Source organism: Hyperolius riggenbachi, chromosome 7, assembly GCF_040937935.1.
Source record: "Hyperolius riggenbachi isolate aHypRig1 chromosome 7, aHypRig1.pri, whole genome shotgun sequence".
NCBI classification, from domain to species: Eukaryota; Metazoa; Chordata; class Amphibia; order Anura; family Hyperoliidae; genus Hyperolius; species Hyperolius riggenbachi.
This window is the reverse complement of record NC_090652.1, coordinates 514,965-536,206: the sequence shown is the minus strand read 5'-3', so window position 1 is coordinate 536,206 and position 21,242 is coordinate 514,965. Positions and strand designations below refer to the sequence as shown.

General features: G+C 53.2%; 2 protein-coding genes across 2 annotated transcripts in view; both read left to right on the top strand.

Annotated features, from left to right (window-relative positions):
• The first annotated feature begins 248 nt into the window (after positions 1-248).
• On the top strand, positions 249-6,033 carry LOC137525306 (serine-rich adhesin for platelets-like). The gene is made up of 2 exons (XM_068246360.1): positions 249-890; positions 2,665-6,033. Exons 1-2 carry the CDS (start codon positions 249-251, stop codon positions 6,031-6,033), a joined length of 4,011 nt encoding a protein of 1,336 aa, XP_068102461.1.
• Positions 6,034-13,117: 7,084 nt separating this feature from the next.
• The window catches only part of RHBDL1 (rhomboid like 1), a 217,438-nt gene continuing 209,313 nt past the window's right edge, over positions 13,118-21,242 (top strand). The window contains exon 1 of the mRNA XM_068243462.1: positions 13,118-14,258. Within this exon, the coding sequence (XP_068099563.1) occupies positions 14,220-14,258 (39 nt within the window). The 5' untranslated portion in view covers positions 13,118-14,219. The remainder of the gene's footprint in view (positions 14,259-21,242) is intronic.

Here is a 21,242-nt window from a genome sequence, read left to right as displayed (position 1 = left end):
TGGTGTCCATCCTATGGAAAAATCTATCCTTCCACATAGTGTCCACCCTACGGCAAATCTATCAGCTAAAGTGGTGTCCACCCTATTGGCAAACCTATCTGCCTGCATAGTGTCCACCCAATGGGCAAACCTATCTGCCAACGTAGTGTCCATCCTATTAGCAAACCTATCCGCTTGCGTGGTGTCCACCCTGTAGGCAAATCTATCCACCAATGTGGTGTCCACCCTACGGACAAACCTATCCGCCCATGTGGTGTCCACCCTACGGACAAACCTATCCGTCCACGCGGTGTCCACCCTACGGACAAACCTATCCGTCCACCCTACAAACAAACCTATCCACCCATGTGCTGTCCACCCTACAAACAAACCTATCCGCCCATGTGCTGTCCACCCTACGGACAAACCTATCCGCCCATGCGGTGTCCACCCTACGGACAAACCTATCCGCCCATGTGCTGTCCACCCTACAAACAAACCTATCCGCCCATGTGGTGTCCACCCTACAAACAAACCTATCCGCCCATGCGGTGTCCTCCCTACGGACAAACCTATCCGTCCATGCGGTGTCCACCCTACGGACAAACCTATCCGTCCATGCGGTGTCCACCCTACGGACAAACCTATCCGTCCATGCGGTGTCCACCCTACGGACAAACCTATCCGTCCATGCGGTGTCCACCCTACGGACAAACCTATCCGTCCATGCGATGTCCACCCTACGGACAAACCTATCCGTCCATGCGGTGTCCACCCTACGGACAAACCTATCCGTCCATGCGGTGTCCACCCTACGGACAAACCTATCCGTCCATGCGGTGTCCACCCTATGGACAAACCTATCCGTCCATGCGATGTCCACCCTACGGAGAAACCTACCCGCCCATGCGGTGTCCACCCTACGGACAAACCTATTGTAAGGGAACGCGGAAAAGCCGCCGCGTGTACTGACAGCAAGGCGGCTGATTCCGCGTCCAAAGCGGCAGTTTGCACGCGGAGGCGTGCGTCTGGTAACATGGCAGAATGCGGAAAAGCCGCCGCATGTACTGACAGCAAGGCGGCTGGTTCCGCGTCCAGCGCGGAGGTTTGCACGCAGCAGCGTGCGTCTGGTGTGGCTGAGTCTGTTAGTTCACACAGGCTTAAGAATACACTCGCGCGCTGAGAGGCAGAACTTTTATGACGGCCAAGGGGGGACCAGCTGACCAGGCTGGTCAGCTGACGCCAGAGCAAGTTACTATCGGTCCATCACTTAGGGGTGGCGCCAGAGAGCGCTACACTATATATAGTTACTTCTGGCCAGTCACAAGTGGTCTGCCGTTGCGAACACTACGTGGAAGCACTCAGACCTTAGTCAGATCCTACAGTGTGTTTGAACCAGGAGGACCTGGGAATTCACACTGAGCCAGATTACTTGTCTTACTATTGTGTTTATACTTTAGACTAGTTCCAGGGTGTAGAGACCACGGACCTCACACCCAGACTAGGGAACTTGTGTTATCATCTGTTTATACTTCAGACTAGTTCCAGGGTGTAGAGACCATGGACCTCACACCCAGACTAGGGAACTTGTGTTATCATCTGTTTATACTTCAGACTAGTTCCAGGGTGTAGAGACCATGGACCTCACACCCAGACTAGGGAACTTGTGTTATCATCTGTTTATACTTCAGACTAGTTCCAGGGTGTAGAGACCACGGACCTCACACCCAGACTAGGGAACTTGTACCATCATCTGTTTATGCTTCAGACTAGTTCCAGGGTGTAGAGACCACGGACCTCACACCCAGACTAGGGAACTTGTACCATCATCTGTTTATGCTTCAGACTAGTTCCAGGGTGTAGAGACCACGGACCTCACACCCAAGACTAGGCATTGTTTGATATCTGTTATGACTTATTGCTTTCCTGACTATCCCTCTGTCCTCTGATTCGGTACCTCGCATATCTGATACTCCGTTGCCAAACCCTGCTTGCCTTGGATACAGAATCAGCCTTCTGTCTATGTACCTTATCTGACCGTGTGTTGCCGACCTGGCCTGCCCGACCTCGAGAGCTATCTCTCATATTAAGAGATAGTCTCCAGATCAGTCAGTGACATCCACCTTGGGTGTCACTCACTCTCTGAACCTTCCTTCTTCCTGCCTGACTCCACCCCTTGGAGAGTCTCAGGCTATTGGAAGGTTTCTGTATCTCAAGAGCAGTATTGCCCATACTGTCTCTAATTGCCTGTGCATTACTCAAAGTACTACTGTTACACCAAACACTCACATTACATAGGTGTCTAGAGGTTAGCAATATATCTGTATTATCGGTGATACTGCAGATCACCAATAATCAGATTCTCTCTGCGTGCTGCCACCAATCATTACACCTATCCGTTCATGCGGTGTCCACCCTACGGACAAACCTATCCGCCCTTTTGGTGTCCACCCTACGTCCACCCTACAGACAAACCTATCCGCCCATGCGGGGTATACCCTACAGACAAACCTATCCGTCCATGCGGTGTCCACCCTACAAACAAACCTATCCGCCCATGCGGTGTCCACCCTACAGATAAACCTATCCGCTCATGTGAGGTCCACCCTACAGACAAACCTATCCGCCCATGTGCTGTCCACCCTACAGATAAACCTATCCGCTCATGTGCTGTCCACCCTACAGATAAACCTATCCGCTCATGTGCTGTCCACCCTACAGACAAACCTATCCGCCCATGTGCTCTCCACCCTACAGACAAACCTATCCGCCCATGGGGTGTCCACCCTACAGACAAACCTATCCGCCCATGTGCTGTCCACCCTACAGACAAACCTATCCGCCCATGGGGTGTCCACCCTACAGACAAACCTATCCGCCCATGGGGTGTCCACCCTACAGACAATCCTATCCGCCCATGCGGTGTCCACCCTACAGACAAACCTATCCGCCTATGCGGTGTCCACCCTACAGACATACCTATCCGTCCATGTGCTGTCCACCCTACAGACAAACCTATCCGCCCATGTGCTGTCCACCCTACAGACATACCTATCCGCCCATGTGCTGTCCACCCTACAGACAAACCTATCCGCCCATGGGGTGTCCACCCTACAGACAAACCTATCCGCCCATGGGGTGTCCACCCTACAGACAAACCTATCCGCCTATGCGGTGTCCACCCTACAGACATACCTATCCGCCCATGTGCTGTCCACCCTACAGACAAACCTATCCGCCCATGCGGTGTCCACCCTACAGACAAACCTATCCGCCCATGTGGATTCCACCCTACAGACAAACCTATCCGCCCATGGGGTGTCCACCCTACAGACAAACCTATCCGCCCATGCGGGGTCCACCCTACAGACAAACCTATCCGTCCATGCGGTGTCCACCCTACAGACAAACCTATCCGCCCATGCGGTGTCCACCCTACAGACATACCTATCCGCCTATGCGGTGTCCACCCTACAGACAAACCTATCCGCCCATGCGGGGTCCACCCTACAGACAAACCTATCCGTCCATGCGGTGTCCACCCTACAAACAAACCTATCAGCCCATGTGGTGTCCACCCTACAGACAAACCTATCCGCCCATGCGGTGTCCACCCTACAGACATACCTATCCGCCCATGTGCTGTCCACCCTACAGACAAACCTATCCGCCCATGCGGGGTCCACCCTACAGACAAACTTATCCGCCCATGCGGTGTCCACCCTACGGACAAACCTATCCGCCCATGCGGGGTCCACCCTACAGACAAACTTATCCGCCCATGCGGTGTCCACCCTACAGACAAACCTATCCGTCCATGCGGTGTCCACCCTACAAACAAACCTATCCGCCCATGGGGTGTCCACCCTACAGACAAACCTATCCGTCCATGCGGGGTCCACCCTACAGACAAACTTATCCGCCCATGCGGTGTCCACCCTACAGACAAACCTATCCGCCCATGCGGGGTCCACCCTACAGACAAACTTATCCGCCCATGCGGTGTCCACCCTACAGACAAACCTATCCGTCCATGCGGTGTCCACCCTACAGACAAACCTATCCGCCCATGCGGGGTCCACCCTACAGACAAACCTATCCGTCCATGCGGGGTCCACCCTACAGACAAACTTATCCGCCCATGCGGTGTCCACCCTACAGACAAACCTATCCGCCCATGCGGGGTCCACCCTACAGACAAACTTATCCGCCCATGCGGTGTCCACCCTACGGACAAACCTATCCGCCCATGCGGGGTCCACCCTACAGACAAACTTATCCGCCCATGTGCTGTCCACCCTACAGACATACCTATCCGCCTATGCGGTGTCCACCCTACAGACAAACCTATCCGTCCATGCGGTGTCCACCCTACAGACATACCTATCCGCCCATGCGGTGTCCACCCTACAGACAAACCTATCCGTTCATGCGGTGTCCACCCTACAGACAAACCTATCCGCCCATGCGGTGTCCACCCTACAGACAAACCTATCCGCCCATGCGGTGTCCACCCTACAGACAAACCTATCCGCCCATGCGGGGTCCACCCTACAGACAAACCTATCCGCCCATGCGGTGTCCACCCTACAGACAAACCTATCAGCCCATGTGGTGTCCACCCTACAGACATACCTATCCGCCCATGCGGTGTCCACCCTACAGACATACCTATCCGCCCATGCGGTGTCCACCCTACAGACAAACCTATCCGCCCATGCGGGGTCCACCCTACAGACAAACTTAGCCGCCCATGCGGTGTCCACCCTACAGACAAACCTATCCGCCTATGCGGTGTCCACCCTACGGACAAACCTATCCGTTCATGCGGTGTCCACCCTACAGACAAACCTATCCGCCCATGCGGGGTCCACCCTACAGACAAACCTATCCGCCCATGCGGGGTCCACCCTACAGACAAACCTATCCGTCCATGCGGTGTCCACCCTACAAACAAACCTATCAGCCCATGTGGTGTCCACCCTACAGACAAACCTATCCGCCCATGCGGTGTCCACCCTACAGACAAACCTATCCGCCCATATGGTGTCCACCCTACAGACAAACCTATCCGCCCATGTGGTGTCCACCCTACAGACAAACCTATCCACCTATGCGGGGTCCACCCTACAGACAAACCTATCCGCCCATGGGGTGTCCACCCTACAGACAAACCTATCCGCCCATGTGGTGTCCACCCTACAGACAAACCTATCCGCCCATGTGCTGTCCACCCTACAGACAAACCTATCCGCCCATGTGGTGTCCACCCTACAGACAAACCTATCCACCTATGCGGGGTCCACCCTACAGACAAACCTATCCGCCCATGGGGTGTCCACCCTACAGACAAACCTATCCGCCCATGCGGTGTCCACCCTACAGACAAACCTATCCGCCCATGTGCTGTCCACCCTACAGACAAACCTATCCGCCCATGTGCTGTCCACCCTACAGACAAACCTATCCGCCCATGTGCTCTCCACCCTACAGACAAACCTATCCGCCCATGTGCTGTCCACCCTACAGACAAACCTATCCGCCCATGGGGTGTCCACCCTACAGACAAACCTATCCGCCCATGTGCTGTCCACCCTACAGACAAACCTATCCGCCCATGTGGTGTCCACCCTACAGACAAACCTATCCACCTATGCGGGGTCCACCCTACAGACAAACCTATCCGCCCATGGGGTGTCCACCCTACAGACAAACCTATCCGCCCATGCGGTGTCCACCCTACAGACAAACCTATCCGCCCATGTGCTGTCCACCCTACAGACAAACCTATCCGCCCATGTGCTGTCCACCCTACAGACAAACCTATCCGCCCATGTGCTCTCCACCCTACAGACAAACCTATCCGCCCATGTGCTGTCCACCCTACAGACAAACCTATCCGCCCATGGGGTGTCCACCCTACAGACAAACCTATCCGCCCATGGGGTGTCCACCCTACAGACAAACCTATCCGCCCATGTGGTGTCCACCCTACAGACAAACCTATCCGCCCATATGGTGGAGCATTTTGATTTTGGATTGTTGCATTCCTAAGCTGAGAAATAGGGTATAACTCCTGGTAGTTAGGCTTCCAACCGCCAAGGTTCTGAAATGAGAGGGAGCCGGAACCCAATGGTGTAGTATTGCTAAGAAAATGGATAAGAGTAGAGTAGTACAATATACTCACACTGCACTCCTGCAACCACCGACAGAGCTTACGGGAAATTAACCATTCCCGTTTGGCTGGTCCTTAACACGAATGGACACTTAGTGTACAATACAGTACCCGAAGGGTTAACTATGAACTGGGGGATAAAACTTGTAGGAGGTGCCCAAATAATATCATAGAATTATTGGGCGCCTCCTACAAGTTTTTCTAAGCTGAGAAAGGCATTCAGTGGCCAGCCGGAGAACTGACAGATGTCAGAACGACCATCTTATCTCAAAAAGGGTAGGATAGAAAAATGAGGGGAGTTGAGTCAAACGGCCAGAATAAAAAGAATTTTATAAAAATATCAAAATAATTTTGTATTATTATTCCAAATACAAACAGTACAAACAAAACACACAGATTAAAAAAATCCAGGTGGTCACCAAACACCTCCCACACACCAACCAGCACTTCTACCCAATGGTGGCTACGCAATGTTACAATATTTGACTATATGATTGTATGATTGTCATCAAGATGGATAGAACAGTGCTGTATTATTATAACATGATGGTAACCACCAGGCTGTCTGTATCTCAGGACAAAGGTGCAACGTTCATGCAAGCCAGCAGCATAGCCATGCAAGTGAAGAGGAATGCAGGAAGCAAACAAATCCCATTATACAAATGGCGAGTCCTGCCAATGGAAAGCAATGTTGATGCATCTGATATAATGTAGCCAGCATAGAGGTAGTGCAATAGAGCAAGTTCATAAACAGACACAAAAGCATCTTATCTGTCAGTTACCTGGGTCCAGCTGGTGACTGGAGAAGGGACATGAACAGGGAGGGCTGTAGTGCACTGGCTGAGGACATGAGAAGGCTGCTGCACATGGAAATACAGGAGGTGCTGCATATAGGGGCTTCATACACTGATCACTCTGCCCCCCCCCCCCCCCCCCATGATTGCCTGTATAGAATATATATGTGACCCACAACTGTGCTCTGAACCCGGGGCAGCACGGTGGCTCAGCAGTCTGGCCTTGCAGCGCTGGGTCCCTGGTTCGAATCTGCTTGTCTGTGCTTTGCCTCATGGATATTGAACTGAGGCACGCCTTTGCATTATTTACTGGATACTAATGCATATGTGCCAGTGCTACTCTTTAAGCATATGTTGCTGCAGCCTGTTTATCACCTGTCAATACTTCCTAAATATCATTTGACTTTGCACGCTCTTGTCACACACTTGGAGTGGTTCAAGAGACTGTTCAATACTCCCTGTAATAAGGAGGTACCATGAATGAACTATACATCTGATAATACAGTGCATTCTTCTAGCTGCTTCCTGTTTATGGCTGAAACCAAATAGGCATGGTGGTGCATTTTACTAGCCAGAACTATATCAACACTGCAGTGAGATCTTCTCTGCTTTATGCTTCTGCATTTATCTAGTATGAGAGGGTGTGCTTGAACGTGTAGTTTGCTGTGTGTACTGTGGGGAGGAATGGGTGGGGTGGGTGCTGTGAGGTCAGGCTTATTTTAAATTTACTATTGTTTTTGATATAATAAAGATTTATATAACTTTTACTACTTTAGAGTAAATTGATTTATTGGTATGTACCACTCACCACTTCTATTCCTTCCTACTTTGGTGTCCCTGGTTCGAATCCCAGCTAGGTCAACATCAGCAAAGAGTTTGTATGTTCTACCCATGTCTGCGTGGGTTTCCTCCGGGCACTCCGGTTTCCTCCCACATCCCAAAAACAAACAGATAAGTTAATTATCTTCCCTCTAAAAATTAGCCCTAGACTACGATTCATGCACAATACATACATAGACATATGACTAGGATAGGGACTAGATTGTGAGCTCCTCCGCAGGACAGTTAGTGACAAGACTATATATATATATATATATATATATATATATATATATACTCTGTACAGAGCTGCGGAAGATGTCGGCGCTATATAAATACTAATTAATAATAATAATATCTCTTGCAGGTTGTACTCATCGCTGTACAAAGGAGCGCCATCCTAAGAATTGTCCCATAATTATGACATCAGATCCATCCGGAATGTTCCCCACTGCGGCCAGGCGTTGCCTATTGGTGGGGAGGCCCTGCTGACTCCAGCGATGGTCTCTGGATGGAGGAGAGGGGCGCAGGCTCAACGCCAATATTGGATCACCACCAGTTGTGTCACTGTAGTGTCTTTATTGGAATGTTTCCTCCTCCGTTGTAAGGCTGATGAGTGGCTACGCCTGGCTCTCTAGATCTCTATACAGCGACAGTATATCCCCCCATAAAGTGTGCCCCCCGCATGTGTAATCCCACCCCTATCTCCGCTGAAGGGGAGCAGAGTTACTTTGGTTTTCTTAATCTTGTTACTAAGGAAATTAAGAAAGAAAAATACCCCAAAATACCCCCCAGTTGTCATTGTGCAATGTTCACACTGTGAGCTCTGCACTGTTATTAATTTGTGAAGATTTATAAATCTGTAACTTTATCCAATAAACTATAAATAGATATGTGTGCTCTGATCTTCTGAGTGTTGTGTCCTCAATTACCCCCCCCCCCCCCAAATCATCCCACTACCCCCCCCCCCTTACTGCCCCTCCTCCATCAGCCCACCACCCCCCTCCCCCTTCACTGCCCACATCTATCCCCCAATACAACCATCCATCCCCGCGTCCTCACTGCCCCCCTCCCCACTACTATCCCGTATCCTCCAGGGGGCGGGGCGCAGGGCCGGAGGGGGCGGGGCAGAGGCTGCACGTGCATGCATAGCGGATCTCTGCCGCATCACTCCCCGCCCCTCACACGCCCCTCTCTCCTCGGGACAGGATTGGTGGCGCTGCCACACCTCCGCTGCGCGTCACAGGTGGGCGGCGCGCGTGCGTGTGTGTGTCCCCAAATACCAGCCTCCCCTCCACCGACACTGTCCCCTCCCCCCAACTGCCTGTTACCCCGCCCCCCCCCCCCCAATACATCCATCCATCCATCCCTGCAGGGCTCTCATGCCAAGCACTTCCCCCCCCCCCCAACATCAATCCCAATCACCAGTCACCCCCCATCTACCCCAAGCAGTCCAGTCCGTCATCCACCTGTCCTCCACCCCCACCCCCCATCCCCCTCATCCATCCATCATCCACCTGTCCTCCCCTCATCTCCTGATCCTTCCATCATCCACCTGTCCTCCCCTCATCTCCAGAGCTGTCCATCATCCACCTGTCCTTCCCTCTTCTCCTGAGCTGTCCATCATCCACCTGTCCTCCCCTCATCTTCTGAGGTGTCCATCATCCACCTGTCCTCCCCTCATCTCCTGAGCTGTCCATCATCCACCTGTCCTCCCCTCATCTCCTGACCTGTCCATCATCCACCTGTCCTCCCCTCATCTCCTGACCTGTCCATCATCCACCTGTCCTCCCCTCATCTCCTGACCTGTCCATCATCCACCTGTCCTCCCCTCATCTCCTGACCTGTCCATCATCCACCTGTCCTCCCCTCATCTCCTGACCTGTCCATCATCCACCTGTCCTCCCCTCATCTCCTGACCTGTCCATCATCCACCTGTCCTCCCCTCATCTCCTGATCTGTCCATCATCCACCTGTCCTCCCCTCATCTCCTGACCTGTCCATCATCCACCTGTCCTCCCCTCATCTCCTGAGCTGTCCATCATCCACCTGTCCTCCCCTCATCTCCTGACCTGTCCATCATCCACCTGTCCTCCCCTCATCTCCTGACCTGTCCATCATCCACCTGTCCTCCCCTCATCTCCTGACCTGTCCATCATCCACCTGTCCTCCCCTCATCTCCTGACCTGTCCATCATCCACCTGTCCTCCCCTCATCTCCTGATCTGTCCATCATCCACCTGTCCTCCCCTCATCTCCTGACCTGTCCATCATCCACCTGTCCTCCCCTCATCTCCTGAGCTGTCCATCATCCACCTGTCCTCCCCTCATCTCCTGAGCTGTCCATCATCCACCTGTCCACCACCTCTTCTCCTGATCCTTCCATCATCCACCTGTCCACCACCTCATCTCCTGACCTGTCCATCATCCACCTGTCCTCCCCTCATCTCCTGAGCTGTCCATCATCCACCTGTCCTCCCCTCATCTCCTGAGCTGTCCATCATCCACCTGTCCTCCCCTCATCTCCTGAGCTGTCCATCATCCACCTGTCCTTCTCCCATCTCCTGATCCTTCCATCATCCACCTGTCCACCACCTCATCTCCTGAGCTGTCCATCATCCACCTGTCCTCCACCCATCTCCTGATCCATCCTTCATCCACCTGTCCTCCCCTCATCTCCTGAGCTGTCCATCATCCACCTGTCCTCCCCTCATCTCCTGAGCTGTCCATCATCCACCTGTCCTCCACCCATCTCCTGAGCTGTCCATCATCCACCTGTCCTCCCCTCATCTCCTGAGCTGTCCATCATCCACCTGTCCTCCCCTCATCTCCTGACCTGTCCATCATCCACCTGTCCTTCTCCCATCTCCTGATCCTTCCATCATCCACCTGTCCTCCACCCCTTCTCCTGAGCAGCTGTCCATCATCCACCTGTCCTCCCCTCATCTCCTGAGCTGTCTATCATCCACCTGTCCTCCCCTCATCTCCTGAGCTGTCCATCATCCACCTGTCCTCCCCTCATCTCCTGAGCTGTCCATCATCCACCTGTCCTTCTCCCATCTCCTGAGCTGTCCATCATCCACCTGTCCTCCCCTCATCTCCTGACCTGTCCATCATCCACCTGTCCTCCCCTCATCTCCTGACCTGTCCATCATCCACCTGTCCTTCTCCCATCTCCTGATCCTTCCATCATCCACCTGTCCTCCCCTCATGTCCTGACCTGTCCATCATCCACCTGTCCTCCACCCATCTCCTGAGCTGTCCATCATCCACCTGTCCTCCCCTCTTCTCCTGAGCTGTCCATCATCCACATGTCCTCCCCTCATCTCCTGACCTGTCCATCATCCACCTGTCCTCCCCTCATCTCCTGAGCTGTCCATCATCCACCTGTCCTCCCCTCATCTCCTGAGCTGTCCATCATCCACCTGTCCTCCTCCCATCTCCTGATCCTTCCATCATCCACCTGTCCTCCACCCCTTCTCCTGATCCTTCCATCATCCACCTGTCCTCCCCTCATCTCCTGAGCTGTCCATCATCCACCTGTCCTCCACCCATCTCCAGAGCTGTCCATCATCCACCTGTCCTTCCCTCTTCTCCTGAGCTGTCCATCATCCACCTGTCCTCCCCTCATCTTCTGAGGTGTCCATCATCCACCTGTCCTCCCCTCATCTCCTGAGCTGTCCATCATCCACCTGTCCTCCCCTCATCTCCTGACCTGTCCATCATCCACCTGTCCTCCCCTCATCTCCTGACCTGTCCATCATCCACCTGTCCTCCCCTCATCTCCTGACCTGTCCATCATCCACCTGTCCTCCCCTCATCTCCTGACCTGTCCATCATCCACCTGTCCTCCCCTCATCTCCTGACCTGTCCATCATCCACCTGTCCTCCCCTCATCTCCTGACCTGTCCATCATCCACCTGTCCTCCCCTCATCTCCTGATCTGTCCATCATCCACCTGTCCTCCCCTCATCTCCTGACCTGTCCATCATCCACCTGTCCTCCCCTCATCTCCTGAGCTGTCCATCATCCACCTGTCCTCCCCTCATCTCCTGACCTGTCCATCATCCACCTGTCCTCCCCTCATCTCCTGACCTGTCCATCATCCACCTGTCCTCCCCTCATCTCCTGACCTGTCCATCATCCACCTGTCCTCCCCTCATCTCCTGACCTGTCCATCATCCACCTGTCCTCCCCTCATCTCCTGATCTGTCCATCATCCACCTGTCCTCCCCTCATCTCCTGACCTGTCCATCATCCACCTGTCCTCCCCTCATCTCCTGAGCTGTCCATCATCCACCTGTCCTCCCCTCATCTCCTGAGCTGTCCATCATCCACCTGTCCACCACCTCTTCTCCTGATCCTTCCATCATCCACCTGTCCACCACCTCATCTCCTGACCTGTCCATCATCCACCTGTCCTCCCCTCATCTCCTGAGCTGTCCATCATCCACCTGTCCTCCCCTCATCTCCTGAGCTGTCCATCATCCACCTGTCCTCCCCTCATCTCCTGAGCTGTCCATCATCCACCTGTCCTTCTCCCATCTCCTGATCCTTCCATCATCCACCTGTCCACCACCTCATCTCCTGAGCTGTCCATCATCCACCTGTCCTCCACCCATCTCCTGATCCATCCTTCATCCACCTGTCCTCCCCTCATCTCCTGAGCTGTCCATCATCCACCTGTCCTCCCCTCATCTCCTGAGCTGTCCATCATCCACCTGTCCTCCACCCATCTCCTGAGCTGTCCATCATCCACCTGTCCTCCCCTCATCTCCTGAGCTGTCCATCATCCACCTGTCCTCCCCTCATCTCCTGACCTGTCCATCATCCACCTGTCCTTCTCCCATCTCCTGATCCTTCCATCATCCACCTGTCCTCCACCCCTTCTCCTGAGCAGCTGTCCATCATCCACCTGTCCTCCCCTCATCTCCTGAGCTGTCTATCATCCACCTGTCCTCCCCTCATCTCCTGAGCTGTCCATCATCCACCTGTCCTCCCCTCATCTCCTGAGCTGTCCATCATCCACCTGTCCTTCTCCCATCTCCTGAGCTGTCCATCATCCACCTGTCCTCCCCTCATCTCCTGACCTGTCCATCATCCACCTGTCCTCCCCTCATCTCCTGACCTGTCCATCATCCACCTGTCCTTCTCCCATCTCCTGATCCTTCCATCATCCACCTGTCCTCCCCTCATGTCCTGACCTGTCCATCATCCACCTGTCCTCCACCCATCTCCTGAGCTGTCCATCATCCACCTGTCCTCCCCTCTTCTCCTGAGCTGTCCATCATCCACATGTCCTCCCCTCATCTCCTGACCTGTCCATCATCCACCTGTCCTCCCCTCATCTCCTGAGCTGTCCATCATCCACCTGTCCTCCCCTCATCTCCTGAGCTGTCCATCATCCACCTGTCCTCCTCCCATCTCCTGATCCTTCCATCATCCACCTGTCCTCCACCCCTTCTCCTGATCCTTCCATCATCCACCTGTCCTCCCCTCATCTCCTGAGCTGTCCATCATCCACCTGTCCTTCCCTCTTCTCCTGAGCTGTCCATCATCCACCTGTCCTCCTCCCATCTCCTGATCCTTCCATCATCCACCTGTCCTCCACCCCTTCTCCTGATCCTTCCATCATCCACCTGTCCTCCCCTCATCTCCTGAGCTGTCCATCATCCACCTGTCCTTCCCTCTTCTCCTGAGCTGTCCATCATCCACCTGTCCTCCCCTCATCTCCTGACCTGTCCATCATCCACCTGTCCTCCCCTCATCTCCTGACCTGTCCATCATCCACCTGTCCTCCCCTCATCTCCTGAGCTGTCTGTCATCCACCTGTCCTCCTCCCATCTCCTGATCCTTCCATCATCCACCTGTCCTCCCCCCTTCTCCTGAGCAGCTGTCCATCATCCACCTGTCCTCCATCCCATCCCCCCATCCTGTCCATCATCCACCTGTCCTCCACCCCATCCCCCCATCTCCTGATCCATCCATCATCCACCTGCACTCTGCCACATCTAGGCCACAGTTATTCATCCCCACCTGGCTCTCTTCGCCCCCCACCTGCACTCACTGCAGCATTTAGCCCATCTGCCAGAAGACCACCTGCTCCCCTCCCCCCTTCACCTGCACTCCTCTACCCCAGCTGTCAATCATGCCTTCCCTTGTGTGCAGAGGGGGGTCTTCCATGCTCTGCCAGCCCCTGTATCACTAGGGAGGAGGAGGGGGCTTCTCTCTGGCTTGCATCTTGCTGCTCTCAGCCATTCCTCTCGCTGCTCATTGCCATCAGTGCTCGTCTTCTGCTGCTGAGGATTGGGGGTCTCGTCAGTCCGGCCCTGCGGAGGATCTGCTGCCTGTCTGGCTCTGCTGTGGGGGCTGGAGGGGTTTTATGGGAGTATCTGCAGGCAGAGATCACCATCCACACTGCAGCCCCCTTCACTACAGCCCCTCTGCGGGTATATGGACAGGAGCTCCCTCCTGCGACTCATCCAGGGGCAGGTAAGATGGGGGGGGGGGGGCAGGGGGTATTGGGGGGGTGATTATGCAGCTGCTGTTGTCAGACACCCAGGAGGAAAGCTATCTGCTGTGTGTATATGCATTTCAGGGAGACAGCCCATGTAATATATACAGCCTATTCCATGTGTGATCAGAGAGGGATCTGTGTGCAAAATGTATGAGAGCCAGATACATATTCTGAATGCAGCAAATACCGAGAGCTCAATGCAATGATATGATGAGAGACAGAGAGATCTGTCTGCTGCATGTATGAGAAGGCTGTATACTACATACATCAGAGAGAGAGAGGACTTATTGCATGGAAGAGAGAGAGACAGAGAGAACTCAATGCATGAGAGAGACAGAGAGAGAAAGAGAGAGCACTGAATGCATGAGAGAGAGGACTTATTGCATGATAGAGAGAGGATAGATAATGGAGACAGTGACAGGCAGCGTAGATACTGGAGACAGTCAGTGACAGGCAGCGTAGACATTGGTGACAGTCAGTGACAGGCAGCATAGACACTGGAGGCAGTCAGTGAAAGGTAGCATAGACACTGGAGACAGTCAGTGACAGGCGGCATAGATACTGGAGACAGTCAGTGACAGGCAGCGTAGACACTGGAGACAGTCAGTGACAGGCAGCGTAGACACTGGAGGCAGTCAGTGAAAGGTAGCATAGACACTGGAGACAGTCAGTGACAGGCAGCATAGACACTGGAGACAGTCAGTGACAGGCAGCGTAGACACTAGAGGCAGTCAGTGAAAGGTAGCATAGACACTGGAGACAGTCAGTGACAGGCGGCATAGATACTGGAGACAGTCACAGGCGGCATAGATACTGGAGACAGTCAGTGACAGGCAGCATAGATACTGGAGACAGTCAGTGACAGGCGGCATAGATACTGGAGACAGTCACAGGCGGCATAGATACTGGAGACAGTCAGTGACAGGCAGCATAGATACTGGAGACAGTCAGTGACAGGCGGCATAGATACTGGAGACAGTCACAGGCGGCATAGATACTGGAGACAGTCACAGGCGGCATAGATACTGGAGACAGTCAGTGACAGGCAGCATAGACACTGGAGACAGTCAGTGACAGGCAGCATAGACACTAGAGACAGTGACAGGCAGCATAGATACTGGAGACAGTCAGTGACAGGCAGTAAGACAGTCAGTGACAGTTAGTAAGACAGTCAGTGACAGGCAGTTAGACACTGGAGATAGTCAGTGACAGGCAGCACAGATACTGGAGACAGTCAGTGACAGGCAGCACAGATACTGGAGACAGTCAGTGACAGGCAGCACAGATACTGGAGACAGTCAGTGACAGGCAGCATAGACACTGGAGACAGTCAGTGACAGGCAGCATAGATACTGGAAGCAATCAGTGACAGGCAGCATAGACACTGGAGACAGTCAGTGACAGGCAGCATAGATACTGGAGACAGTCAGTGACAGGCAGCATAGACACTGGAGACAGTCAGTGACAGGCAGCATAGATACTGTAGACAGTGACAGGCAGCGTAGATACTACAGACAGTCAGTGACAGGCAGCATAGATACTGGAGACAGTCAGTGACAGGCAGTGAGACACCGGAGACAGTCAGTGACAGGCTGCATAGACACTGGAGAAAGTCAGTGACAGGCAGCATAGATACTAAAGACAGTCAGTGACAGGCAGCGTAGACATTGGTGACAGTCAGTGACAGGCAGCATAGACACTGGAGACAGTCAGCGACAGGCAGCATAGACACTGGAGAAAGTCAGTGACAGACAGCATAGATACTGGAGACAGTCAGTGACAGGCAGCACAGACACTGGAGACAGTCAGTGACAGGCAGCATAGATACTGGAGACAGTCAGTGACAGGCAGCATAGATACTGGAGACCGTCAGTGACAGGCAGCGTAGACACTGGAGACAGTCAGTGACAGGCAGCGTAGATACTGTAGACAGTCAGTGACAGGCAGCGTACACACTGGAGGCAGTCAGTGACAGGCAGCGTAGACACTGGAGACAGTCAGTGACAGGCAGCGTAGACACTGGAGGCAGTCAGTGAAAGGTAGCATAGACACTGGAGACAGTCAGTGACAGGCAGCATAGACACTGGAGACAGTCAGTGACAGGCAGCGTAGACACTAGAGGCAGTCAGTGAAAGGTAGCATAGACACTGGAGACAGTCAGTGACAGGCGGCATAGATACTGGAGACAGTCACAGGCGGCATAGATACTGGAGACAGTCAGTGACAGGCAGCATAGATACTGGAGACAGTCAGTGACAGGCGGCATAGATACTGGAGACAGTCACAGGCGGCATAGATACTGGAGACAGTCAGTGACAGGCGGCATAGATACTGGAGACAGTCACAGGCGGCATAGATACTGGAGACAGTCACAGGCGGCATAGATACTGGAGACAGTCAGTGACAGGCAGCATAGACACTAGAGACAGTGACAGGCAGCATAGATACTGGAGACAGTCAGTGACAGGCAGTAAGACAGTCAGTGACAGTTAGTAAGACAGTCAGTGACAGGCAGTTAGACACTGGAGATAGTCAGTGACAGGCAGCACAGATACTGGAGACAGTCAGTGACAGGCAGCACAGATACTGGAGACAGTCAGTGACAGGCAGCATAGACACTGGAGACAGTCAGTGACAGGCAGCATAGATACTGGAAGCAATCAGTGACCGGCAGCATAGACACTGGAGACAGTCAGTGACAGGCAGCATAGATACTGGAGACAGTCAGTGACAGGCAGCATAGACACTGGAGACAGTCAGTGACAGGCAGCACAGATACTGTAGACAGTGACAGGCAGCGTAGATACTACAGACAGTCAGTGACAGGCAGCATAGATACTGGAGACAGTCAGTGACAGGCAGTGAGACACCGGAGACAGTCAGTGACAGGCTGCATAGACACTGGAGAAAGTCAGTGACAGGCAGCATAGATACTAAAGACAGTCAGTGACAGGCAGCGTAGACATTGGTGACAGTCAGTGACAGGCAGCATAGACACTGGAGACAGTCAGCGACAGGCAGCATAGACACTGGAGAAAGTCAGTGACAGACAGCATAGATACTGGAGACAGTCAGTGACAGGCAGCACAGACACTGGAGACAGTCAGTGACAGGCAGCATAGATACTGGAGACAGTCAGTGACAGGCAGCATAGATACTGGAGACCGTCAGTGACAGGCAGCGTAGACACTGGAGACAGTCAGTGACAGGCAGCGTAGATACTGTAGACAGTCAGTGACAGGCAGCGTACACACTGGAGGCAGTCAGTGACAGGCAGCACAGATACTGGAAACAGTCAGTGACAGGCAGCACAAATACTGGAGGCAGTCAGTGACAGGCAGCGTAGACATTGGAGACCGTCCGTGACAGGCAGCGTAGACATTGGAGACAGTCAGTGACAGGCAGCGTAGACATTGGAGACAGTCAGTGACAGGCAGCATAGACACTAGAGACAGTGACAGGCAGCATAGATACTGGAGACAGTCAGTGACAGGCAGTAAGACAGTCAGTGACAGTTAGTAAGACAGTCAGTGACAGGCAGTTAGACACTGGAGATAGTCAGTGACAGGCAGCACAGATACTGGAGACAGTCAGTGACAGGCAGCACAGATACTGGAGACAGTCAGTGACAGGCAGCATAGACACTGGAGACAGTCAGTGACAGGCAGCATAGATACTGGAAGCAATCAGTGACAGGCAGCATAGACACTGGAGACAGTCAGTGACAGGCAGCATAGATACTGGAGACAGTCAGTGACAGGCAGCATAGACACTGGAGACAGTCAGTGACAGGCAGCATAGATACTGTAGACAGTGACAGGCAGCGTAGATACTACAGACAGTCAGTGACAGGCAGCATAGATACTGGAGACAGTCAGTGACAGGCAGTGAGACACCGGAGACAGTCAGTGACAGGCTGCATAGACACTGGAGAAAGTCAGTGACAGGCAGCATAGATACTAAAGACAGTCAGTGACAGGCAGCGTAGACATTGGTGACAGTCAGTGACAGGCAGCATAGACACTGGAGACAGTCAGCGACAGGCAGCATAGACACTGGAGAAAGTCAGCGACAGGCAGCATAGATACTGGAGACAGTCAGTGACAGGCAGCACAGACACTGGAGACAGTCAGTGACAGGCAGCATAGATACTGGAGACAGTCAGTGACAGGCAGCATAGATACTGGAGACCGTCAGTGACAGGCAGCGTAGACACTGGAGACAGTCAGTGACAGGCAGCGTAGATACTGTAGACAGTCAGTGACAGGCAGCGTACACACTGTAGACAGTCAGTGACAGGCAGCGTACACACTGGAGGCAGTCAGTGACAGGCAGCACAGATACTGGAAACAGTCAGTGACAGGCAGCACAGATACTGGAGGCAGTCAGTGACAGGCAGCGTAGACATTGGAGACCGTCAGTGACAGGCAGCGTAGACATTGGAGACAGTCAGTGACAGGCAGCGTAGACATTGGAGACAGTCAGTAACAGGCAGCGTAGATACTGTAGACAGTCAGTGACAGGCAGCGTCGACACTGGAGGCAGTCAGTGACAGGCAGCACAGATACTGGAAACAGTCAGTGACAGGCAGCACAGATACTGGAGGCAGTCAGTGACAGGCAGCATAGATACTGGAGACAGCCAGTGACAGGCAGCATAGACACTGGAGGCAGTCAGTGACAGGCAGCATAGACACTGGAGGCAGTCAGTGACAGGCAGCATAGACACTGAAGACAGTCAGTGACAGGCAGCATAGACACTGGAGACAGTCAGTGACAGGCGGCATAGATACTGGAGACAGTCAGTGACGGGCAGTGAGACACCGGAAACAGTCAGTGACAGGCAGCACAGATACTGAAGGCAGTCAGTGACAAGCAGCATAGATACTGGAGACAGTCAGTGACAGGCAGCGTAGACACTGGAGACAGTTAGTGACAGGCAGCATAGACACTGGAGACTGTCAGTGACAGGCAGCATAGACACTGGAGACAGTCAGTGACAGGCAGCATAGACACTGGAGACAGTCAGTGACAGGCAGCGTAGACACTGGAGACAGTCAGTAACAGGCAGCGTAGACACTGGAGACAGTCAGTGACAGGCAGCGTAGACACTGAAGACAGTCAGTGACAGGCAGCATAGACACTGGTGTCAGTGACAGGCAGAGTAGACCCTGGAGACAGTCAGTGACAGGCAGCATAGATACTGTAGACAGTCAGTGACAGGCAGCGTAGATACTGTAGACAGTCAGTGACAGGCAGCGTACACACTGGAGGCAGTCAGTGACAGGCAGCACAGATACTGGAAACAGTCAGTGACAGGCAGCACAGATACTGGAGGCAGTCAGTGACAGGCAGCGTAGACATTGGAGACCGTCAGTGACAGGCAGCGTAGACATTGGAGACAGTCAGTGACAGGCAGCGTAGATACTGTAGACAGTCAGTGACAGGCAGCGTCGACACTAGAGTCAGTCAGTGACAGGCAGCACAGATACTGGAAACAGTCAGTGACAGGCAGCACAGATACTGGAGGCAGTCAGTGACAGGCAGCATAGATACTGGAGACAGCCAGTGACAGGCAGCATAGACACTGGAGGCAGTCAGTGACAGGCAGCATAGACACTGGAGGCAGTCAGTGACAGGCAGCATAGACACTGAAGACAGTCAGTGACAGGCAGCATAGACACTGGAGTCAGTCAGTGACAGGCGGCATAGATACTGGAGACAGTCAGTGACAGGCAGTGAGACACCGGAAACAGTCAGTGACAGGCAGCACAGATACTGAAGGCAGTCAGTGACAAGCAGCATAGATACTAAAGACAGTCAGTGACAGGCAGCGTAGACACTGGAGACAGTTAGTGACAGGCAGCATAGACACTGGAGACTGTCAGTGACAGGCAGCATAGACACTGGAGACAGTCAGTGACAGGCAGCATAGACACTGGAGACAGTCAGTGACAGGCAGCGTAGACACTGGAGACAGTCAGTGACAGGCAGCGTACACACTAGAGACAGTCAGTGACAGGCAGCATAGACACTGGAGGCAGTCAGTGAAAGGTAGCATAGACACTGGAGACAGTCAGTGACAGGCGGCATAGATACTGGAGACAGTCACAGGCGGCATAGATACTGGAGACAGTCAGTGACAGGCAGCATAGATACTGGAGACAGTCAGTGACAGGCGGCATAGATACTGGAGACAGTCACAGGCGGCATAGATACTGGAGACAGTCAGTGACAGGCAGCATAGATACTGGAGACAGTCAGTGACAGGCGGCATAGATACTGGAGACAGTCACAGGCGGCATAGATACTGGAGACAGTCAGTGACAGGCAGCATAGACACTGGAGACAGTCAGTGACAGGCAGCATAGACACTAGAGACAGTGACAGGCAGCATAGATACTGGAGACAGTCAGTGACAGGCAGTAAGACAGTCAGTGACAGTTAGTAAGACAGTCAGTGACAGGCAGTTAGACACTGGAGATAGTCAGTGACAGGCAGCACAGATACTGGAGACAGTCAGTGACAGGCAGCACAGATACTGGAGACAGTCAGTGACAGGCAGCATAGACACTGGAGACAGTCAGTGACAGGCAGCATAGATACTGGAAGCAATCAGTGACAGGCAGCATAGACACTGGAGACAGTCAGTGACAGGCAGCATAGATACTGGAGACAGTCAGTGACAGGCAGCATAGACACTGGAGACAGTCAGTGACAGGCAGCATAGATACTGTAGACAGTGACAGGCAGCGTAGATACTACAGACAGTCAGTGACAGGCAGCATAGATACTGGAGACAGTCAGTGACAGGCAGTGAGACACCGGAGACAGTCAGTGACAGGCAGCATAGATACTGGAGGCAGTCAGTGACAGGCAGCGTAGACATTGGAGACCGTCAGTGACAGGCAGCGTAGACATTGGAGACAGTCAGTGACAGGCAGCGTAGATACTGTAGAC

Coding starts and splice junctions, on each gene's coding strand:
- LOC137525306 (XM_068246360.1), top strand. CDS start 249: ATGTGGTGTCCACCCTACGGACAAACCTATCCGTCCACGCGGTGTCCA. Junction 891..2,664: donor GAAACCTACCCGCCCATGCG/GTGTCCACCCTA, acceptor TCCACCCTACAG/ATAAACCTATCCGCTCATGT.